Source organism: Oncorhynchus masou, chromosome 14 (assembly GCF_036934945.1).
Source record: "Oncorhynchus masou masou isolate Uvic2021 chromosome 14, UVic_Omas_1.1, whole genome shotgun sequence".
NCBI classification, from domain to species: domain Eukaryota; kingdom Metazoa; phylum Chordata; class Actinopteri; order Salmoniformes; family Salmonidae; genus Oncorhynchus; species Oncorhynchus masou.
Window position 1 is genome coordinate 8,579,195 of NC_088225.1, and position 26,038 is coordinate 8,605,232.

The following is a 26,038-nucleotide window of genomic DNA, read 5'->3' on the forward strand; positions in this document are numbered from 1 at the left end:
GCTCCTCACGATAAACAGGGAGAGTGGGCTCAGGTCTGACTCCTGACTCTGCCACACTCTCCCTGAGCCCCCCCCAATAAATTTTTGGGGCTGACTCTCGGGCTTCCATCTGCTTCGCCGTGCTGCCTCCTCATACCGGCGCCTCTCCGCTTTCGTCGCCAACAGTTCTTCCTTGGGGCGGCGATATTCTCCAGGCTGAGCCCAGGGTCCTTCTCAGTCTAATTCGTCCTCCCATGTCCATTCCTTCTTTTGTTGCTCCTGCTTTTTCTTTTGCCTGTTACCACGCCGCTTGGTCCTGTTGTGGTGGGTGATTCTGTCACGGCTTTCGTCGTGGGAAGGAGGAGCGGACCAAAATGCAGCGTAGTTGTGATTAATTTTATTTAATACGGAAACTATACACGATAAACTAACAAAATAACAACCGTACGAAAAACCGAAACAGCCCTATCTGGTGCAAAACACAGGAACAATCACCCACAAACACACAGTGAAACCCAGGCTACCTAAATATGGTTCCCAATCAGAGACAATGACTAACACCTGCCCCTGATTGAGAACCATATCAGGCCAAACACAGAAATAGACAAACAAGACATCCAACATAGAATGCCCACTCGGATCACACCCTGACCAATCAAAACATAGAAACATACAAAGTAAACTATGGCCAGGGCATGATACTGAGACCAGCCACCCGGACAGCTGATGAAACTGAGGAGTATTTCTGTTTGCAATAAAGCCCATGGTGGTTCCCCTGCCAAATCATGTGAAATCCATAGGTTAGGGCCTAATGAATTCGTTTCAATTGACGGCTTTCCTTATATGAATTGTAATGCAGGAAAATAGATGAAATTGTTGCATTTATATATTTTGTTCAGTATAAATGGAGAGTGCAGAATATAATGAATTGCTCTGAGACCAGGTTGGTTGCCCAGGGGGTGCCACAAGGTACATCAGTGGTGGTTGGTGCCGTTTAAGATTAGGGAGGACAATTTATTTATTAGTATGGCCGTACTTCTATTACAGCATATTGGATGACTGTCATTCATATTCCATTCACCAGCTCAATGTAACATCCATAGATTTAGGCTATAACGTGAACAACTAGCAACCCAAAGGTTGTGAGTTTGAATCTCATCACGGACAACTTTGGCATTTTAGCTGATTAGCAACTTTTTAAACTACTTACTACTTTTTATCTATTTTGCAACTACTTAGCATGTTAGCTAACCCCTCTCTAACCCTTTTAGCTAACACTTCCCCTAACCCTTTAACCTAACTCCTAAACTTAAACCTAACCTTAACCCCAAATCCTAACCCCTAGTCTAGCTAACGTTAGCACCTAGCTAAAACTCATAACATATCATACGTTTTGCAAATTTGAGACATATAGTTCATTGAGCTAATTCGGAACATATTGTATGTTTATCAAATTCGTAACATATCATATGAAATTGTTGATGGACATTCACAAATGAATACATACCATACGAAACGTAACATATCATACTAAATGGAGTGTGTCACCAGGTTGGTTGCCTCAAGGTACATCAGTGGCGGTCGGTGCCGTTTAAGATTATGAAGGACAATTTATTTATTTATCAGCATGGCCTTATTTCTATTACAGCATATTGGATGACTGTCATTCATATCAGACGGGCTCATACGTAAAACATTCTCCAGCCTATAGTCTACATCTTTTTTTTAAGTAGTGGGACTGCCACTCCTTTTGCATTTATTGAGCTTTATTAAAGAGATACAGTAGTAGCCTACTATTTTGAAAAGATGGGAGGAGGTAGATGCTATGAAATTACATTTTAGCTTGTGATAGCCATATTTCCGAGCATCTTTGCAGGAACACGTCATTTCTCAGTACTGCAGCCACAGTGTGAGCCACACACACACACACACACACACACACACACACACACACACACACACACACACACACACACACACACACACACACACACACACACACACACACACACACACACACACGATGCCATTTCTAACTCGGTACAAAAAGTGGATTTAATGTCTTTCTGAATATGTCCTTGTTATCTGAGTTCCACCTGCAACTGGACAAATACGTTTATAAGATATACTTATCCCTTCCGAAATGAGAATGAAGAAAGTATCGCCAAGCAAAAGGTCAAGTAAAGTTTCACCATCATTGTAACGCTGTAATTGTTTTGTTGCTTTGACAAAGTCATTTCTGAAGATTATTTATTTAGTGATTCATTTACGTGTGTCCCTCATTTTAAGGTCAACCCTATTATGTGAACTGAACTCTCGTTTTAATATTGTGAAACTATTCCTTTAAAAAAATGTTTTTTCAAAAGAAACATTGAACATCTAATAGTCAAATCATAGAGTTAAACCAGGTGAGCTGTCTCTACTCTTTTTGGCAATTTTCTGGTGTTTTGTGGTGTAAAAGTAAGTGGGTGGGGCATAACACGTCAACCCTGTAACCCGTAGATAGACAGGCTAGCAATGAACCGCTCATAAAAAAAAGAATAATTGTGAAGCTTGCATTCAATTGCCACTCCCTGTTTCACTCAACAAGCTTCCATTCCCCCTGTCACAAGTGGATTTATGGCTGATTTAAGAAGAAATCGTCAACTGTGTTACTTTATTTAGCACTTACTATAGTATTTTTGTTTTTTATTTTCCCTCTTGAGATGGGACAACATCTTTATGAAGTTGAACATATTAGAACTTTATGAAGTTGAGAATAAAACTTTGTTTGACCAAGTTACACTTCTCAAAAGGCACCGAATTAGTGGAATGACCCATTAATTCATAAACTGACTTTCCAAACGTTGGTCTGCAGACTTTCTTCCTCTGTCAAAATAAAAGTCGCCCACAAGTTAGCACATGCTTGCGCACATATTGCACGTGTGCAGGACTTTTTGACATGAGGTGAAGCAAAGAGGAAGTGATTTGTCAGGCACCTGCAGCAGACCCATGGTTGGAAAGGCCCAGTGCAGTCAAAAGGTTTTAGAAAATATTTCCACACTATGAGGTTGGAATTATACCACATAAAATTATTTCACAAATAATTGTGCCGGATCCCAATGGTCACATATCCATGGCTTGGACAGGAAAAGGAGAGGAGTGTGGGTATGAAGATAAGTTCAGGGAGAAGGTGAGGGCCTGGTCGATAAAGTTCCCCGCGGCACCGGAATCCACTAGAGCTGTAGAGTCGACACTTCAGGGACAGCCAGCCAGTGAAGTGGAAATCAAAGGGTTTGGCGGGAAACGATGATAATGGAATAGTCACGCCTACTCTAGGAGACAGAAGGTCATAGGGCTGCTCCTCTTCTCTTGTGGACCCCGGGTTGTGACGTACCGGACACCACTGAAGCTGGTGCCCCTCCTGGCCGCAATAGGGACAGAGCTCCAGCTGTCTCCGGCGACGCCACTCTGCCACGAAGAGGTGTGTGGCCCCTACCTCCATGGGTTCAGGCTCTGCCTCAAGACAGCCAAAGGAGGGAGGTGAGTGGCGAGGTTGACACCGGCGCTCCCGAAGAACATTATCCAGACCGATGGCCATCCCGATGAGAGCGTCCAAGGGTATGTTGTCATCCTGACATGCCAACTCCATCTGGACCTCTTGTGGAATAGAGTGTGGAGCCCTAGCTCATTCCATCCGCTGGAAGCTGCCACAGTCTGTAAGGTGATGGTGTACTATGAAGCGGTCTGAACACCCCGCTGGAGTTGTAAAAGTCACTATTGCAGTTTATTGCAACGTACCCACCGCCTACTCGTCTTCTTTCTTTGGATGACCTGCCGTTTTGGGGCCTACCCACTGCCTTCTTCTCACCTGGAATAACACTGTAAAATTACAAACTTTGTTATACAAACGCGCTGTATACGCCTTCCACTATCTGTTTCTCTCGTGTAAGAAGAAACCATTATTTTTCCTCTCTTGTTTCTGAGTAACTTGGTCACGCGGCCATAGACAAAGAGCCTCCGAGAGTGACCACAGTTTCCGGTCCATGCTCTTTTCGTATCTTTATCAGGCACAGCTGTGTGAAGATATGGAGAGAACAGAGGCTAGCTTGAGCAGCAGCGACAAGTCTATTAGCAGAGAGGTGTAACAAAACTGGCGTTATCACTTGTTTGTTCACTATGTTCCCACCATGATCTCACACACACTGTCAAACGCTCCCTAAAACACTTCTGCGAGCAGGCCTTTCTAATCGACCTGCCCCAGGTATCCTGGAAGGATATTGACCTCATCCCGTCAGTTGAGGATGCCTGGTCATTCTTTAAAAGTAACTTCCTCACCATTTTAGATAAGCATGCTCAGTTCAAAAAATGCAGAACTAAGAACATATATAGCCCTTGGTTCACTCCAGACCTGACTGCCCTCGACCAGCACACAAACATCCTGTGGCGGACTGCAATAGCATCGAATAGTCCCCGCGATATGCAACTGTTCAGGGAAGTCAGGAACCAATACACGCAGTCAGTCAGGAAAACCAAGGCCAGCTTCTTCAGGCAGAAATTTGCATCCTATAGCTCTAACTCAAAAAGTTCTAGGACACTGTAAAGTCCATGGAGAACAAAAGCACCTCCTCCCAGCTGCCCACTGCACTGAGGCTAGGTAACACGGTCACCACCGATAAATCCATGATTATTGAAAACTTCAACAAGCATTTCTCAACGGCTGGCCATGCCTTCCTCCTGGCTACTCCAATGCTCTTTTGCACACCAGTATCTCTACCTGTACATGACCATCTGATCATTTATTACTCCAGTGTTAATCTGCAAAATTGTAATTATTCGTCTACCTCCTCATGCCTTTTGCACACGATGTATATAGACTCTCTTTTTTTCTACTGTGTTATTGACTTGTTAATTGTTTAGTCCATGTGTAACTGTGTTGTCTGTTCACACTGCTATCCTTTATCTTGGCCAGGTCGCAGTTGTAAATGAGAACTTGTTCTCAACTAGCCTACCTGGTTAAATAAAGGTGAAATAAATAAAAATAAAAAAATAAACCTGCTAAACTGCCACATACACAGAGGTTGTATTTTCCTATAAAGGCTGAGACCCAACTCTTGTTTGTTGGGCTCTTAACGCTGCACTGTTGAGTGGATTGTTAACCAGCTCCAGATTTGCAAATCTTATAAAAAAAGTTGTTGTTTTGAAGAATCTGCAGTCTCTCTTCCTTTTGATTAAAATGTCCACGACACCTTCCATGGTGACATCACCATGTGGTAAATGATACACCAATACAAAAGAGAGCTCCAAACCTCTGCCAATAGCAGCTACTTTCTCAGACCAACCCCAGACAGTCCTAGCAAAATTCTTGCTTGAGAAATTGCCCTTTGCTAAGAAGCTATTTTTGTTACTATTTGACCATTTTAATTGAAAACAATCACTGTTAGGTACATAATTGTTACCCAGAAAGGATTTGATATTGAGATATAAACAGCATTGGACCTATAATATTTTCAGGACCCGGTTACGAACCTGGGTCTCCGGAGTGAGAAACAGTCACTTAACCAACTGAGCCACGAATAGTCAGCAGAACCCAGAAGATGAGGCAGACACAGCAGTACTTAAGACGGTGTATTTAATAAAGTAAAAAGGAGAAGTCCTTAAATACAAAAATGGCAAATCCAAAAGGTGGTAGGAATAGCACAAAAAAGCCTCAAGAGACACTCAAAAACAGAATTCCACAAGAGCATCCACCGGAATCGACAGGAAAACACAGAACACTAGGGCTGGGTGCTAACATACAAACACAGAGCACAGAACTGAGGGAAACTAAGGGTTTAAATACAATCAGGGGAAACGAGGTACAGGTGCAAATAATAATGGGGAACAAGGGAAAAAACATAAGGTCAAAAAGCACAATGGGGGCATCTAGTGACCAAAACCCGGAACAACCCTGGCCAAATCCTGACAAATATGTTCCTTTGGATATTCGGTCTCAAATTCTGCCCGATATAATAACCAAAAATCTCAAATTTGGACCAAAGGATAGATTTCCACCGGTCTAATGTTCATTGTTTGTGTTTCTTGGCCCAAGCAAGTCTCTTCTTCTAATTGGTGTCCTTTAGTAGTGGCTTCTTTGCAGCAATTTGACCATGAAGACCTGATTCACGCAGTCTCCTCTAAACAGTTGCTGTTGAGATGGGTCTGTTACTTGAACTCTGTGACGCATTTTTGGGGGTTGCAATTTCTGAGGCTGGTAACTCTAATGAACTTTTATTGCAGCAGAGGTAACTCTGGGTCTTCCTTTCCTGTGGCGGTCCTCATGAGAGCCAGTTTCATCATAGCACTTGATGGTTTTTACGACGACACTTAAAGACACTTTAAAAGTTCTTGAAATGTTTCATATGGGGTGGCAGGGTAGCCTAGTGGTTAGAGTGTTGGACTAGTAACCACAAGGTTGCAAGTTCAAATCCCTGAGCTGACAAGGTACAAATCTGTCGTTCTGCACCTGAACAGGCAGGTAACCCACTGTTGCTAGGCTGACTTGGCTAGTTAAATAAAAGAAAAATAAAAAATATTGAATGACCTCCATGTCTTTGAAGTAATGATGGACTGTTGTTTCTCTTTGCTTATTTGAGCTGTCATCAATTCAAAGGGTGGCAACTTTGAAGAATCTCAAATATATTTGGATTTGTTTAACACTTTTATTGGTTACTACATGATTCCATGTGTTATTTCATAGTTTTCATGTCTTCACTATTATTCTACAATTTAGAAAATATTAAAAATAAAGAAAAACCCTTGAATGAGTAGGTCTGTCCAAACTTTTGACTGGTACTGTAAATATGGACTGTTTAGTGCCAAAAAATAAGTAGTTAAATACATGTACAATTTAATTACAAATGTTTCTTGATCTGTCTTATATCAGATATACTGTTGAGCAGACACTTCAGAACAAACATCCTTTAGATTTTTTGCGGGGGCAGTATCTGACGTTCCATGTAGTGAATCTGTTATAATAATTTTTATTTATTTTTTTATTATTTTTCTTTATTGAATCTTGAATCTGTTTTTCCATGTATCGGCTAATAGTAGTAAGGCCAAAAATAACGTTTCATCACATATATTTTTTAAATATTTTATTTTATACTTCATTGATTGTTTTAAAATTCTAAATCACATAGCAAAAGTATCCTTGTTATTTCATTCTTTAAACTATTTCATATAGCTTAGTAGACATTTGACGAACTGACTTGTTGGAAAGGTGGCATCCTATGACGGTGCCACGTTCAAAGTCATTGAGCTCTTCAGTACGGGCCATTCTACTGCCAATATTTGTACATGGAGATTGCATGGCTGTGTGCTCGATTTTATACACCTGTCAGCAATGGGTGTGGCTGAAACAACCAAATCCACTCATTTGAAGGGGTGTCCACATACTTTTGCATATATAGTGTATGTCTCAAACGCTGTTCTCACAGATGGATTATGTTGCAAAACAGAAGCAGGGTTTGGAAGGGACCTCCTACAATGCTCACAGGGTAGCCACAAAACAACCACATCCTCAGTGACACTGCAGCAGATGACGACTTCCAATATGTCAGATATGTCATTGTGCACTGAACTTGATCACACTGTCTGTGACACAAATTAATGAATTCATTTGGCTTTAGAACTACTCAAACAATGATGCCATGTGGCATGGTTAGCCAAATCTATCAGAACCAATAAGGTAAGAATACTATCTGAATAGTATTTTTCTGAATAACATGAATAACATTGAAGTAGTATATCTTTATTCTATTGTTAGCGTTGTCTACCATTGTTAGATTTCTTTGTGTGGGGTTTGGTGTTATTGTAAACGCATTTGTAGCTTACATTTCCGGACTTAACCTTTGCTTGACATGAAAGTGATAGTTTAATTCAAGACTTTCTCCTTCTTCTCGACTCCAATACAATACTATATATTTGTTTCATACACTTCCAGTAATGGTTATTTCACTTCAAATAATGAACTCCAACACAAGGACATGTGTGATTTATTGTTTTTCAGGCTTTCAGGTGCCATTGATGATCTCAGTTATTGAGCAGAACAGTCCATTGTTGCCCTCATGGCTGTGAAACAACAGCTAATCAGCTCACTGGTGTTGTGTTACCTGATTCAATATGGTAAGTTGAACTTTTTCTCATCTATTATTTGTGCTATATATTGTATTGATTTTCAAGTGATGTGTTTTCTCAAACACATATCTAGATAGTTATCTCCTATGAGTAGTAATTGGTTGGATTAGCAGGAAATGTTTTTATCACATCAGGGTACCAGCTGAGCCTTATATAGACTATGAGTCTGGGTACCATGGCACTGGCATCACACTGACCACATCATCCTTTTTTCCTGCATTCACAGTTGCATGTTTCTGCAATGTCACCTGCACCACAGACTACAATACATCCCTGAACTGTTCCTGCTCAGGCACAGTGCCCTCGTCTCCCATTCTCCTTGAGGCAGAGTGCAGGTACACACTGTTCTCTATCACTGCTGTGTGTCTGGCCTTGCGCCGATAGATTTAAGAGATCACATTTATCCATATTTATGTACTGTAACGTTTAAACATATCATTTTAAGAAAATCACCTGAATGTTACATAAACCTTTTCATATTTGGTTTTGTTTTTCTTCACAAAAGCTGTATTTGAATAGTATAATCACTCTTCTCTCTTTTCAGAGATTCTGAAGACCAAGTGAATGATAGCTGTGAAATAACACCCTCACAAAGCTGGTGTATAATACAACCAGAAGGTTTTTTCATGTTAATATCCACTGACACTACTTGCACTGCCAGAGTAAAGCACACAGGAAAAGAATACAAAAGGAAAACAGATGACTCAACTGACTGGAAATTGTATAAATTAGGTAAGTGGAGTAGACCTATGTCTTAGGATGGTTTGTACTTTCCCCTGAACATTGTCTCTGATTCAGTGACAAGATATGGCATGAATAAGAAGTGTTTATAATTAGCAGTAAGGTCATCTTATTAGCCACTTATCAGCCAATTACTGGATTGAGTATGGTGTCCTATTCTGCTGTGACACATTTTTATCAGCAGTTTTGAACTTTGCACAGCTTTGAAATGACAGTGTTGAACAGTCTTTACAATGAGGATTATTGTGTGATGTGGACTGTGCGTCCTGGGTTCTTATGTATCACCCGCTTTGAAAGCTAATATGGTACAAATGAGTGAGCTTTGTGCACTTGAATCCATACCCTTTTCATATAATGGTTCCAACCCAAGCTTCTCTGCCTTTTCTTCCATAGTGAAGCCGCAGCATCCAGTCAATGTACAAGTGACAGAGAACATTGACAGCTACAACGTCACTTGGCAGATGGATGAAAACATTTACCTTGATGAATGCCTCATGTACAGGGTGCGGATTACAACAAATAATAACTATATAAAGGTAAACAAAATATATTTGCTATGTTACATGTTTCCAATAAAATATTACAGTATGCGAAAGACCAGGTTCCCCAAACTGTTAAATATTAAGTTTTTCTTTGGACCTACAGGATACAGTCTATTACCCTGTAAGAGAGGACCAGAGGTACCTAGTGCTAAACAGCCTTCAACTGCAACCAGGAACTGAGTATGTGGCGAATGTCCAGGCCTCAGTGAACCCTGTGAGTAACTACCGAGGTCCCTGGAGTGAATGGAGCTCCACCGTAAAATGGAGGACTACAGGTACATGAATGCAGCAAGTTTAGTTTTGACTGATCTGCGTTACATGCCTTTCCTGGATATATTTGATTGGGACTTCATTTTTCAGGTTATAGTAATGTATGAAGTGGAGTAAAATGTCTCTCTCTACACTATGTGTATTTTTTACAGAAGGGGATGATAAGTTATGGTGGCAGTGGCCCGTTTTACTGACCATTCTCCCCTGTTTGATCCTGTGCTGCCTGTGCTACCTCTTTAAAATGTGAGTATGCCTTATTTATGATCCTTCAGGTAACAGTAAGTGTTTGTGTTTGCTAAACATTTTTTTATCAGACACCAACTTGTATCTTCAATTTCTTCAGGTCTGCCAATAAATGAAAAGTTCTAGCCTGGTCACTATCATATGTGCTACATCCAACTTCTCTGACTTTCGTCAGATGCCTTGAACAAACAACAGTTGGCTAAAGCACAAATTGATCTGCGACCAAGCTAGAAATGTTCAGCCTCTTGGTGTTTTTACAGAAAGCGTGAATACACCATACGCTTTCCTGGCATAACCTCCCACATACACAGAAACCACAGCTGATGCTCTTTACTTGCAGATACACAATATAGATATAGGGGTAAGAAGACACAGGAAGTCAGAGCTGCTTCTACATTATCATTATACCAAACCTAACCCATGATAGCACGGTGGTTAGGTTTGCTTCTACATTATTATTAGTAATCCACTTACCCTATAAAAAATATTACAACACCTGTATAGAGAGAAATTCCATCTTCCCAGAAATGAAAAGTGAAAGAGTATTTGTGAAGACCTGAATAGTTCTGCTTATGTCACTTTCACATATTCACATATAATTTCCTTTGTGAAAACAACCTGTTTGTCACTTGCCTCTACATCTCTTCCCTGCAGATTGTGGCCGAAGAGGCTACACTTGATGAACTATTCCCCAAGCCCAGAGGACTTTTTCAAGCCTCTCTACCACACATATGGAGGGGATTTTAAGGTAAAAATACAGGCAAAACAAAAATAACTCTTTGCGTCTGTGGGACTTGTTCTAAACCCCTCCAGCAGGTGTTGGCGATTAGGGGAACTTCAGCATGGCCAACAAGGGAACTTTCCCATAATCAAATCCCACAATGACTACACATATGAGGGGGGCATTATAATGACTCAGTCTGCAGGGGCTTCAAGGGCTTGCTTTCAACTCATATGTGGGTAGATGCTCAGTAGACATTGAGCTTACGTTCTACATCAGAGTAGTTCACCCCCCCCCCCCCCCCCCCCAATGGAAAGTACCACAGGTAGAAATCTAAACTCAGATGTTTGCTAGGGTTATATTTAAATATTTTCCGCTTAGAGTATTTTATAAATATTCCAGAAAGGTAACCACTTATCATTTCAGATTAGCCTTTTCTATTTATATTATTTACAAAACAATTGACACTCTTATGAAGGGGTCATATCCACTATGCTTAGTGAATACTAAAAACATGTCATTTTTAAATGTAAAATGTATTGCCTTTTAATTTGACATGAATACAACCAGTCATGATGTTTTCATCTGATTAACCAGGTTTGTGTCCAACGTTTTTATGCGGGTAAAGTACGTCAGATAAAAATGTAATGACAGGCCTGATGGAAACGGTAAACTTTCCACATGTCGACTAAACAAAATATGCTAGACAATGTGAGATCTTTTTGTGTCGGGAAATTGAATTATGCGAGAAATGTCGGTGGAAACGCTTTTATGTGCAAATATTGTTATAATAACCATAATTTCGAAGTAAACTTGGAGTCACGCGATGACACGTTGTGCGTTCCTCAAACTATGATTTTTCGGGAAAACATGCACTTTTAGTTGATTAAACTACAGATTAAATACATTATGATTAACTTCACATGGTGGTGAAAGTGCTTTTAAAAAAATAATCTCGCTCTTTTGTCCATATAATCTCATCATGTAAACTATACCTGCGCTCTAGCCAACAGCGCGCAGGTAGCGCGGTGAGTTGTTCCCAAACTGTGGGGGAATTCAGTCCAGCTTTCAATTTACTCTTGAAAACTGTAATAGTAGAATGCACAAGGAATAATTTCTAAAATGGGTAGTGCATCATCAGTTTTCCTCTTGTCATGTCAGTCATTGCATACCTTAGAGAGCTTTTTATAACGTGTTATAAATGTCCATATAAACTAGCCCATGTCAGATGTTGTTTTTAGCCCATATATTTTGTTCAATGTTCGAGTCACTCAAATATCACATGCATACATATTAGACATGGCAAAATGTATGGAATTGCAAGAAAATTAGCTTTAAAACTGCTAAATGCTCTCTGCAACCCATGACAAAATGTGTAGAATTTCAGGAAATAAAGACGGGTATGAACAGTTTGTGTCATGAACAGTGCTTGTGCTCAAAGAAATAGACGTTGGGGGCACGGTATGTTCCCCAATGCTGGATGGGGTGGGGTACTGAGTGAAAACGTTTGGGAACCCCTGGGCTAGAGCGCACGTGTCAATACCAGAGAGGGCACACAATATTTACATTCTTGTCATTTAGCAGACCCTCTTATCCAGAGTTATTTACAGGAGCAATTATGGTTAAGTGCGTTACTCAAGAGTACATCGACCAATTTTTCAAGTAGAAGATTTGGGGATTCGATCCAGTAACTTTTCGGCAACTGGCCCAACGCTCTTAACCGCTAGGCTACCTGACACAAATTATCACACAAATGATTTTGTGAGAAAACCATGAGTTGAAAATACGATGGCAGCCCATTTTAACTTATTTGTATGTGCACTACACCATCACGCACATCCTTTTATAGGTAACGAGTCATTTTGATGGAAACACATCTCTAGCGGGAAAATGCGCATATTTGTTTTATGTGGATTCTTTGATATTCGCATGAAGATCTGATGCCAATTCCTTCAAAAAGTAGGCAACTTGTGCACGTTTGTCCACAAAAATAATTAACAGCATCCAAGCAGTGCACTGTGCACCCGCCATTTGAAAATGGAAAGAGACATCTGTTAGGCTACAAAACACCAAAAAGTGCAATGACATTCAGGGATTGTCATATTAGGTATACTCTTGTAGCCTGATGCGTCTTGCTGCCCACGCGCGTTTCAGTCTCAGCCTCGGCCAGTCATCACTGCCTTGGCAAAATGTCATTGTTCACGTCGAACCACACAGCATTTTGGAGCGTATACCACACGTTTTTAATTAAATTCGCTCATTTCTATTGCGACTGACAGGCGGCAACGATAAATTCTGGTGTAATAGCCTACAGTTTTCTTGCCATCTTCATTTAAATTATTGTGATGGGCTCATGTTTTACCGGTATGGCGTAATGCCACTATTTATTTTGTTGGTACTCTACCCGACCATGGCGGCTTACTTGCACCCATGACTATAATTATATCCTGATGAAGGAAACAAATGTGTTGGTAAAAACATATTAAAATATCAACAGCCTCTGTCACCTAGCTCTAAAATGTGCACCCAGTACCGTTTACCATCAGGGGCCTCATTTATCAACTGTGTACATTTCTTATTAAATTATTGCAGAGGTGGAGGTTCTATGATTTGTGCATGCAACAAAATATATGCATGTTTTCATTGATAAATCAGAGCCATATTATATTTGTGAACTCGGGAACGAGCGCTAGAATCCCACCTGGAAAAAGCCCTTCATTCACTTTTTATGGTGACAGAAATATGACAATTTGCTGTTTGGAAATGTTGTAACTGGGCCATGTCCGTTTCTACAAGAAAGCACAATAGCACATTTTATTTAATTTAACTAGGCAAGTCAGTTAAGAACAAATTCTTATTTTCAATGACGGCCTAGGAACAGTGGGTAAACTGCCTGTTCAGGGGCAGAACGACAGATTTGTACCTAGTCAGCTCGGGGATTTGAACTTGCAACCTTCCGGTTACTAGTCCAACGTTCTAACCACTAGGCTACCCTCATAATGATAACATTTCTGTGGAGGTGTAGGCAGAATGTTTTAACTTCCCAGACATGCCACTATGCAAATATTATGCCATGAGTAACTCTTAGTGCAAACCATAAAGCATTTTTTAAATTATTATTGTATTGTGAAAAGTACATTGCCTTCAGAAAATATTCACAGACCTGGACTTTTTCCACATTTTGTTGTGTTACAGTCGGAATTTAAAATTGATTAAATTGAGAGATTTCTCTTCACTGGCCTACACACAATAACCCATAATATCAAAGTGGAATTATGTTTTTCGATTTTCTTTTTACAAATTAATTCAAAATTAAAATCTGAAATGTATTGAGTCAAAAAGTATTCAACCTACTTGTTGTGACAATAATAAATAAGTTCAGGAGTAAGGATGCGCTTAACGAGTCACATAATAAGTTGCATGGACTCAGTAGTGTTTAACATGATTTTCGAATGAATTATCTATAAGGTCCCTCAGTGAGCAGTGAATTTCAAACACAGATATAATCAAAAAGACCAGGGAGGTTTTCCAATGCCTCGCAAAAGGCACCTATTGTTAGATGTGTAAAACAAAAGGCAGACATTAAATATCCCTCTGAGCATGGTGAAGTTATTAATTACACTTTGGATGGTGTATCAATACACCCGGTCATTACAAAGACACGGGCATCCTTTCTAACTCAGTTGCAGGAGAGGAACAGCTCAGGGATTTCACCATGAGGCCAATGGCGACTTTAAAACAATTACAGAGTTTAATGGCTGTGATGGGACAAAACTGAGGATGGATCAACAACATTGTATACTCCACAATTGACAAAGTGAAGAGAAGGAAGCCTGTACAGAATACATATATTCCAAAACATGCATCCTGTTTGCAACAAGGCACTAAAGTAATACTGCAAAACAATTGGCAAAGCAATTCACTTTTTGTCCTTATTACAAAAGTGTTATGTTTGGGGCAAATCCAATACAACACATTACTGAGAACCACTCTCCATATTTTCAAGCATAGTGGTGGCTGCATCATGTTATGGGTATGCTTGTAATCAAAGGGTGGGGGAGTTTTTCAGGATAAAAAAGAAACGGAATGGAGCTGAGCACAGGCAAAATCTTAGAGGGAAACCTGGTTCAGTCTGCTTTCCACCAGACAATGGGAGAGGAATTCACTGTTCAGCAGGACAATAACCTAAAACACAAGGCTAAATCTACACTGGAGTTGCTTACCAATAAGGCAGTGAATGGCCAAGTTAAAATTGTTACTTAAATCTACTTGAAAATATATGGCAAGACCTGAAAATGATTGTCTAGCAATGACCAATAAACAATTTGACAGAGCTTAAAGAATTTTGAAAATAATCATGGGGAAATGTTGCACAATCAAGGTGTGGAAAGACTCACAGCTGTAATCACACAGTTGATAAATGAGGCCCCTGATGATAGAAGCACCTTTGGCGGCGATTACAGTAATAACTCAGGAGTGTAAATGAGATATTTATGTGTTTTAATTTATACATTTCTTTAATTTTTTTTATTCTGAAAACGTGTTTTACCTTTTTCATTATGAGGCATTATGTGTAGATGGTTGAGTAAAACATATTTGATCAATTTTGAATTCAGGCTGTAACAACAAAATGTGGAATAAATCAAGGGATATGAATACTTTCTGTTTGTGAAAAAGTATGTTTTATTGTTAACATACAGTGCTGTGCCTATAATAACTTTAACCCCTATTGCTCAGCCCCGATATCTATGTACCTCAACCCACTAACCCCACACACACCTACACCCAGTTACCCACAAACCCCGGCCCTGTTACCCCAATGCCCCTACCCTAAGACCCACATGCCAATACCCTAATATTGATACAATTAAGCCCCGATGCACATGTATCCTTGCCCTATAAGCCCCATTTCTTACACCTAGACCGCAGTTCCTTTGCCAAAATACCTCATCCCTGTTACCTGCTTATCACAGCCCTGTTCCCCACTTTGCCTAGGCCTGTATTCCCCAAGTATTCCACTAATCATTTCATAGATAAACTCATAATACAGTGGTATAACATGTGCCAAAACACCACTCACTTTTATTCCTACCACAAACTTGCTGCCAGAAAATATTTGTATAGGCAAATAGACATCCATCCAGACCCATTGGCTGTATGAGCCTTGTGTATCCCTACACCCCATTGCTCATAAAAACTAAGTAAATCCATGGGCACACTCAAATAAAACAGGTCTACCCCAGCGCCACTCTTTTGTTGTTACAGGTACAATATTCAAATTCATATAATTTAATATTCCGTTCATATCATGTTTCCCATTCATTATTTCACACATATTTTCGTGTTGTACCTGTGGGCTGCCACTCCGGAAAAAAACAAACATAATTTGTATCATATTACAGTTTAAGTAATAATACATTCAGAATGTACATGGAAAAGAAAACAAAAAAGAAGTGGGTCTCCAAAAACTACCCCCACCCTCCCATTCCCCCGACCCCACCCAGATAACGTCTCCATCCCACCTCCAAATACGATTATGATTCAAGCCCATATAATAAAGGTCAAAGAAACAGTCGACATGTTGCTATGCTATCTCCTTGCTGACGGCAAATGAATCTGTTTTATCATTAGGCTATGTTTTTATGGTTTTATAAGCCAACCATTATTTTTTGGTGGATATGTACCTTTGATAAATGAGGCCCCTGCTTGTTTCTCAACTACAGTTACATCAACATCCAGTAGGGGGAAGTGATGTCCATGGGAAAATTAAAGCCATGCATAAAAAACAAAAACATTTGAGATAGGCCAACATTGAAGGAATATGTGTAGAGAGAGACAGATTCTGTGTCTGAAGTCAGTGAACAACCAATGGTGTCAAAACAAGTGCCTATTCAGAATGCCATTATCAATTTGTACTGGGCAGGGCTTTGGTGGGGCACAATGTGTACTTGTTCTGAGATCAGTCCGAAAGATCCCTTTTCATATCATCCAGAGTATAACAATTGCACACACACACGCGCATACAAACACACACACACAAAAAACAAACAAATAGATGATGATAAATCGTTTATGGGTAGATGTAAATCATCTTTTCACATAAAATTGTGAAAATGCAAGTATTTGAAAAGAGCGCTGAAATCTTTTACTTCCTCTGTGGCTGCAGAGAGTCTGGCAGAACACCAGTAGCATTCTTGATACACACAGGAAACTGTTGTCCGTGAAAAATCCAGCAGCATTGCAGTCCTTGACATACTCAAACCAGTGTGCCTGGCACCTACTACCGTACCCCGTTCAAAGGCACTTAAATCTGTTGTCTTTCCCATTCACCCTCTGAATGGCACACATACACAATCCAAGTCTCAATTGTCACGAAGGCTTAAAAATCATTATTTAACTTGTCTCCTCTCTTTCATCTACACTGATTGAAGTGGATTTAACAGGTGACATTAATAAGGGATCATAGCTTTCACCTGGTCAGTCTGTCATGGAAAGAGCAGGTGTTCCAAATGTTTTGGACGCTCAGTGGATAGTGTTCACGTTTGTATTCCTAGGCATTATGAATCAAGCTCCGCAGAAACAGACATCTAACTAGAGCACACAGACAGTGGTGTAAAGTACTGGAGTACAAATACTTTAAAGTACTAAAGTTGTTTTTGGGGCTATCTTTACTTTACTATTTATATTTTTGACAACTTTTATTTTTACTCCACTACATTCCGAAAGAAAATAATGTACTTTTTACTCCAGATATTTTCCCTGACACCCCAAAGTACTCATTACATTTTGTAAGCTTAGCAAGACAGGAAAATGGTCCAATTCACGCACTTATCAAGAGAATATCCCTGGTCATCCCTACTGCCTCTGATCTGGTGGACTCACTAAATACACATGCTTCGTTTGTAAATTAAGTGTTGGAGTGTGCCCCTGGCTATCCAAAAATAAATTAAAACAACTAGAAAATTGTGCCGTCTGGTTTGTGTAAAATAAGGAATTTTAAATTATTTATACTTTTGATACTTATTTGAAAAATGACATGTATTTTTTATACTTAATTATATTTAAAACCAAATACTTTTAGACTTTTATTCAAGTAGTATTTTACTTGGTGACTTTCACTTTTACTTGAGTCATTTGCTATTAAGTTATCTTTACTTTTACTCAAGTATTACAATTGGGTAGTTTTTCCACCACTGCACACAGATAATCATATTATCACATTCACATGAATTATTAGAATATTACTTATGATTCTCTTATTAATATCAGTGATGTAGTGGGGGGGAGTGGGAAATGGATAAGATTAACATTCACCAATAAACGAAAAAGTATGACATTTGTATAACTGTATTGTTTGCATTTCAATGTAGGCCATGTCGAGATGTTCAAATTGAAACATATCTAATTTTGACGTTCCTACCTTGTTTGATAAGACTAGTACAAATATGGGGCCGAGACCCCAACTTTGGGAACCACTGTACTAACCTTTCTCCCTGCATTCAGCCTCGATCACCACACCAATGTCTCAGTAGCATACTCTCTGTAAAGCAAAGTTATTATGAGAATTTAGTAGCCTATATGTTGCTCCTGCTGAGGTAGGCTCCGCTTAACGTTAGCTTCTTACTTCATTCTTCAATCTGGCTAAATAATACTAGCCAGAGCACTTCAACGTTGGTTAGTGTAATCCTACCCTAACCGTAATCCTTACCGTAACTATTTTACATTTAAACTATAATGCGTTAGGGACGTCACAATGATTCCGAATAGCATGGACTCTTCAAAGTTACTGCAAAAGAAGTCTCTACCGGCACCTAGCCACCTGACTGACTGACTATTTACCAGACATCGCAGGAGTCGCGGAACGGTTTTAAAATCGCCTTTTGTACGGCATCTCGCAAACACTGTCAGAAGCCGAGCAGCATCTCTAGTTTTGCCTACCTACTCAACTGAGCCGACTCCGAGTTTAGGTAGCTCGTTTCACGTCTCAGGCCATGGCTTGTTCCTCGAGAGGGTGGAGTTAACCGTTTTGAGAGAGTGGTGAATGTGCTACTAAAAAGGCTAATCCGGGGGACGAAGGTGAACATAACGAACAATTCTTTGGCAAAGAAGCGGGCGCGATTAGAACTCGGTTAGATCAAGAATATAACGTAAACTCGTACATCGCCTTGGTCCGTACAATTGCCCTTATTTTAGCACCCCAAAACGTAATACTTCCAGATCAACTGTAATGTCAATACCATTGTAAAGCACAATTTCTCCCCTTTCCAACAGAATCAATTACATGACCTAAACACTGCCCGTTTCTGCATAATTCAAGCAGGCAATGAGCCTGTCCGGTCTTTTTTTAAATGGCGGGTGGGGAAGCGAAACTAATGCGTGATAGTGAGAAGGAGAGATGTCGTGTGGGAAAATAGTTTTTTTTCACTCGATCTGTCCAACTTATCACCTTATCGCTTCTAAAATGTAAATACAACACCATAAAGAGTTTATATAATGTATCATTACATACCTATTTGAAGGTTTGTTGAATTTGAATCGGTTTTTATGACGGTGCTAAAGTGATCTTAGAAGTAAACAGTGGCTTTGAGAATGTTTTCGCATGCAATGATGACTCAAAAATAACTAGGTATTCCCCCCCTCCCCGTCACTGTCCATTTCTTGTTTTTAAAGGATGAGAGAAGTGCTACACTTGGTGGAGAGAGATTGTAAGGCAGAAATAATTGCTTTATGCGTGCTGTACCTTACAACATGACACATCTAGATGTAACGGAGGGTCCGTTTTTTCAACTTTTCTCCAATACTATACAGCCGTTACCATGTCGATCAATGCTTGAATAGAAACCTAGTTCACATCCCCGATTTTGAAGTCAACACAGTCCCATTAGTTTTCTTTGTAGCCTCGTTTGAATGCTACAGTTGCGCACATTTGTACGGAATGGGATGAGTTTTACGTTAATCATCTTCATTTTTGTCATTTAGCAGACAATTCCAGAGCGACTTACATTTTAGAGTGCATACACTTTTTTTCTTCTCCTGCGTACTGGTCCCCCGTGGGAATCGAACCCATAACCCTGATGTTGCAATCGCCATGCTCTATCAACTGAGCTTTGATCAATGCTGGGAGCAATATTTACAGTGGGGGGAACAAGTATTTGATACACTGCCAATTTTGCAGGTTTTCCTACTGACAAAGCATGTTGAGGTCTGTAATTTTTATCATAGGTACACTTCAACTGTGAGAGACGGAATCTAAAACAAAAATCCAGACAATCACATTGTATGATTTTTAAGTAATTAATTTGCATTTTATTGCATGACATAAGTATTTGATCACCTACCAACCAGTAAGAATTCCGTCTCTCAAAGACCTGTTAGTTTTTCTTTAAGAAGCCCTCCGGTTCTCCACTCATTACCTGTATTAACTGCACCTGTTTGAACTCGTTACCTGTATAAAAGACACCTGTCCACACACTCAATCAAACAGACTCCAACCTCTCCACAATGGCCAAGACCAGGGAGCTGTGTAAGGACATCAAAGATAAAATTGTAGACCTGCACAAGGCTGGGATGGGCTACAGGACAATAGGCAAGCAGCTTGGTGAGAAGGCAACAACTGTTGGCGCAATTATTAGAAAATGGAAGAAGTTCAAGATGACGGTCAATCACCCTCGGTCTGGGGCTCCATGCAAGATCTCACCTCGTGGGGCATCAATGATCATGAGGAAGGTGAGGGATCAGCCCAGAACTACACAGCTGGACCTGGTCAATGACCTGAAGAGAGCTGGGACCACGGTCTCAAAGAAAACCATTAGTAACACACTACGCCGTCATGGACTAAAATCCTGCAGCGCACGTAAGGTCCCCCTGCTCAAGCCAGCGCATGTCCAGGCCCGTCTGAAGTTTGCCAATGACCATCTGGATGATCCAGAGGAGGAATGGAGAAGGTCATGTGGTCTGATGAGACAAAAATAGAGCTTTTTGGTCCAAACTCCACTCGCCGTGTTTGGAGGAAGAAGAAGGATGAGGTCAACCCCAAGAACACCATCCCAACCGTGAATCATGGTGGTGGAAACATCATTCTTTGGGGATGCTTTTCTGCAAAGGGGACAGGACGACTGCACCGTATTGAGGGGAGGATGGATGGGGACATGTATCGCGAGATCTTGGCCAACAACCTCCTTCCCTCAGTAAGAGCATTGAAGATGGGTCGTGGCTGGGTCTTCCAGCATGACAACGACCCAAAACACACAGCCAGGGCAACGAAGGAGTGGCTCCGTAAGAAGCATCTCAAGGTCCTGGAGTGGCCTAGCCAGTCTCCAGACCTGAACCCAATAGAAAATCTTTGGAGGGAGCTGAAAGTACTTATTGCCCAGCGACAGCCCCAAAACCTGAAGGTCTGTATGGAGGAGTGGTCCAAAATCCCTGCTGCAGTGTGTGCAAACCTGGTCAAGAACTACAGGAAACGTATGATCTCTGTAATTGCAAACAAAGGATTCTGTCCCAAATATTAAGTTCTGCTTTTCTGATGTATCAAATACTTTTGTCATGCAATAAAATGCAAATTAATTACTTAAAAATCACACAATGTGATTTTCTGGATTTTTATTCTAGATTCCGTCTCTCGCAGTTGAAGTGTGCCTATGATAGAAATTACAGACCTCTACATGCTTTGTAAGTAGGAAAATCTGCAAAATCGGGCAGTGTATCAAATACTTGTTCTCCCCACTGTAGATGTTGACTCATAATTTAGTTTATTTATTGTGTACAAACTATATTGTAGCGACCTTAACCCAAAACCTAGCCAAAAGGTTTGGACCTATTGGCATATTTTTATTTGACTTGGCAAGTCAGTTAAAAACAAATTCTTATTTACAATGACAGCCTACCCCAGGCAAACCCTAACAACACTGGGCCAATTGTGCACTGCCCTATGGGACTCCCAATCACAGACAGTTGTGATACAGCCTGAATCAAACCGGAGTCTGTAGTGACACCTCTAGCATTGAGCTACAGTGCCTTAAACCACTGCGCCACTCGGGAGCCCAAATGGTAATGGTTAAGGTGTTGGCTTGCAGTCGCGGGACCTTTGTTCGAGTCCCCGTTGGGGTTACACCCCCAAATTTGCTACACTTGTGTCAGAAGTGGGATGGAGCAAGGGCGGCCATCAGAAAGCAGTGTAAACTTGAGGAATTTGGTATTGAGATTCGTGGAGACACACTCTCCTGAAGGTAATTGGTAATGTGGTGACCTTAACCCAACACCTAGCGACCTCATCAAGAGGTTTGGACCTCTTGTTGTATTAGTTAAGGTGTTGGCTTGACAGTCGCTGGACCTGGGTTTGAGTCCCAGTTGGGGCTACACCCTGAATTCGCTTCAGTGCACTCGTATGTAATTATGGCCGTGTCCATGACAGTCACATAATTTCAAAAGATTTAGCAGGCAGGAAAAAGCTAATGAAAGATAAACCAGAGTTACTGGAACCTGTGAAAACATCCTCTTGCAGCAGCCCACAGATATAAGACACTGATCTTGCACACACTACAAGAACTGTAGATTGGTATCTTCACTTCTCTGCCACACACGAGACACATTAGATCGTATTCCTGCTCAACCTAATGTAAACCTAAACTAATCTGTTTTTCTATGGTGCCCTTTCACTAAGCAGTATACACTTCTCTGAACTGCACAGATGTTCTGTGAGAAGTTCAAAGTCATAAGGATGGCCACAGGGGTTTGGTTATAGTTGAGGAGCATGACGGAGCTGTGCTAACTACAGTCAGGTAGTCAGGTATACTAACTACAGTCAGGTAGATGTCTTAAAGCATAAGCTCAATGTCAGTGATGAACGCACATAAAGCAAGTCCCTGATTATATAGTATAAAAATGACTTCACAGCAAATTACATTATATAAAGAACGCATTTTGTCAATATATGATAAGCACAGTCGGGTAGATGTTTTTTAAATGCCCTCTCTTTAGCTCTGACAGCTGTTAGTGGTGCAGTATGGCCACTTACTGCTGTCTTTTCAGATGAAAAACAGTGATTAGATTCTGCTGAATTGCTCTTCACCCAGATAAGGTATTTTCGTGAAAAAAAACTTGTCCATTCATATCTGTGGGCTACATCTTGCTCTAGGATTCAGAGTTGTATAAAATAACTGCCATCAGTTTCATAAACATTTCTAAATGTTAAAAAATAAAAAAGGTAATTCTTTCTGTGATTGATATATTGACGATGGAGGTGATAAGCTCTCATTCAACCTTTTGCAACCAAGTGTAGCTCAGTTGGTGGAGCATGGCGCTTGCAATTCCAGATGACAATACGTGAAAAATGTAAGCATGCATGACTTAGTCGCCTTGTACCTATTGCTCCTTAATCATCCATTTGATAATTATTTTTTGCAGAAATGGGTTGGACCTGTCTTCGTTTTCAGTGAGCTGGATCCCTTGGAGAAAAACCCATCTACACAGATGATGACTGAGAAGCAGCTAGACATCCTCGGGCTGTCCAGGCTGAGTGTGGAGGAAGACAGCAGCAGTGGGGACCAGGGCACCTGTCACTCTGCTGGACACGTCTCCATTGATACTGTGATGGTGTCTGGGGAGGAAGGGGCTTTGTCAGGGAGTTCTTGGGTGACATACAAGTGCAGCCAAGGTGGGGAAAGCTTCTCCCAATATACTGGAGGCAGCAGAGGGGGTATGGACAGTGAGACGGAGGGCCCTCTTGGTGCTGGGGCAGAAGAGGAAGGAGGGTTAACTGGGCAGAGTGGAAGATGGGCATCAACGGGCCTGCCTGCTATGAAGTGGCAGCTCCAGCTACAGGCCCGCAACTATCAACCAGAGCAGATTTCATTGGACTCAGAGGACGGCTACCCTCCCTTGGTGCTGGATCTGGACAGTGTGGACACCATTGACAGTGGAGTCTTTGTTGAGTCTGACTGTAGCAGCCCTGTGAACTCTAACTTTGAGTCTGAGGAGCAGATAGACTCTGGTTTACTGAGTGGGGTAGGCAGTTCCCCTTCTGAATATGTCAAACAGTGGGTGAGGGGTAACACTATGCAAGAGGACTTAACCAATTCAGGACAGAACAGGATGATGTGAGTTCTCCGTCACCACCTCTGTCACTGACAGTGCTCCATCATATTTGTAAAATTCCGTACTTTCCCTGGCATAGGTATATTGTTCATATTGTCATCATGTTTGTTTTTTAAGTGGAGTACGAATGATTTCTTCCCAACATAAAAATGGTTTATCGTCGTAATACAATAATATTGTTTGACAGTAGTTGTCATGTTGCGTTATGTAAATAGATGTAGACTACTCATTTTGGCCTTCCCAGGCCTAGATTTTGGGCTTCATGTAATTAATAATTTTGTACTGCTTAATTTCTCATGCAAAATCCCTGTAGAAAGGGTATTGTTTTTATATAATGTTTGTCATCTAATGTCTCTTATGTTTGTGACAATGGATCCAATTGAGGAGTTTGCATTCATGTTCAATCGCTTGTTAATTCTTTAAAGGGACAATCTGCAGTTGCTAACTAGTTACTTAACTATATAAACTCATTTATTCTTGAAGAATATAACTTTTAAATGCCCCATGAGCTTAGTTCAACTGTCGTACCCAATCAGAAGCCAAAATATAAGCTTGTTTTACTCCAATGTTTGTAAACAATGTAAGTGGAAACAAAAACTGTATAGCCTCAAAATATGCTTAAAGTTTTGATATATTGGTAATTCCTTGCGTCAATAGCGCTGCCTATGAATTTATGAGTGGTTACATTTCTCCAGGCCCATGCCTCAGCTATTACCAAAACAGAGACTGGTGGCTTTGTTATTGTTTCAGCTAACGATTGCCCATTTTAAAGTACAATTTTTTTCCTCATATGCATAATGAAGTCCCACAGTGGTCAAAACAGTCTTATTAAGTAATGGGAGCGTTCCAACATTCAGATATTAGTCTCCTTTTTCTGTACGATACAAAAATGCATCAGAACACAGATTTAGGTCTGCTTTAATGCAGTTCTGTCATTGTATGAAAATGAAATAGACCATTTCTCTTTACAATTTTCATTTGCTGATAAGAAATTATAGCTATGTGGGGTAGTAAGCGAAAGCTTGGCAGCGGTAGGCTACATCTGATAAATTGACTCGCAAGTAGGTATCGAATTCTATAATCTAGATATTGCCATTGCACTGTTATCACAATGAGTTTAACCACTGTCGAGTTTCCATAAACAATCTTTGAGAAGTGTGTAACAGATTGATTTGACTGTACTGAAGAGTATGATAAAATATATTTTTATATGAATTTCAGGAATATTATAATAAACTATAACTTAGTTCATCCTATTCATGATGCTTGAGTATGTGTCACACCTTGACCTTAGTATTTTTTGTTTTCTTTATTATTTTGGTTAGGTCAGGGTGTGACATGGGTGATGTATGTGTTTTTGGCCCTGTCTCGGGGTTTTGTATGTCTATGGGTGTTTACTAGTCTAGGTGTTATGTATGTCTATGGTTGCCTAGATTGGTTCTCAATTAGAGGCAGCTGTTTATCGTTGTCTCTGATTGGGAACCATATTTAGGCAGCCATATTCCTTGGGGTATTTCGTGGGTTATTGTTTGTGTTAGTTGCCTGTGTTTGCACTTATCATATATAGCGTCATGTTTGTTTAAGTGTTCTTCGTCTTATTAAAGAAGATGTATTCATCTCACGCTGCGCCTTGGTCTCATCCATTCAAAGAACGTGACAGAATAACCCACCATAAAAGGACCAAGCAGCGTGAATGGGAGGAACAGCGCTTAATGGAGAAATGGACCCGGGAGAAGGACGAGTGGGTAACAACCTGGGAGGAGATTGAGAGGTGGTCGATCGATCCAGGGAGAGTGCAAGAGCCTGCATGGGATTCTTTGGAACAGTGCGAGGAGGGATACAGGAGAATGGAGGAACGGCGAAGATACTCCATACCTCCAGTATGCCTCCATAGCCCAGTACGCCCTGTTCCTCCTCCCCGCACTCGCCCTGAGGTGCGTGTCCTCATCCCAGTACCACCAGTGCCGGCACCAGGCCTCCAGTGCGTGTCCAGTACTCCCTGTTCCTCCTCCCCACACTCTCCATGAGGTGCGTGTCCCCAGCCCAGTACCACCAGTACCGGCACCACGCACCAGGCCTACAGTGCGCTTCGCCAGTCCAGAGCGTCCGGCGACAGTCCACAGACCGGAACCTCCTACGACGGCCGCAGTCCGGAACCTACCGCGACGGGCCGCAGTCCGGTACCTACCGCGACGGGCCGCAGTCCGGATCCGCCAGGGTCTCCCTCCAGTCCGGATCCGCCAGGGTCTCCCTCCAGTCCGGACTCGACCATCAGTCTAGTGGCAGTACC

The 26,038-nt window shown here is 40.9% G+C and overlaps 1 protein-coding gene across 1 annotated transcript; it reads left to right on the top strand.

Annotated features, from left to right (window-relative positions):
* Window positions 1-7,427: 7,427 nt before the first annotated feature.
* LOC135554103 (interleukin-21 receptor-like) lies at window positions 7,428-25,370 on the top strand. The gene is made up of 9 exons (XM_064986163.1): window positions 7,428-7,687; window positions 8,009-8,124; window positions 8,363-8,471; window positions 8,681-8,868; window positions 9,271-9,413; window positions 9,523-9,694; window positions 9,842-9,932; window positions 10,587-10,680; window positions 23,059-25,370. Exons 2-9 carry the CDS (start codon window positions 8,067-8,069, stop codon window positions 23,752-23,754), a joined length of 1,551 nt encoding a protein of 516 aa, XP_064842235.1. The 5' UTR covers window positions 7,428-7,687; window positions 8,009-8,066; the 3' UTR covers window positions 23,755-25,370.
* Window positions 25,371-26,038: the final 668 nt, after the last annotated feature.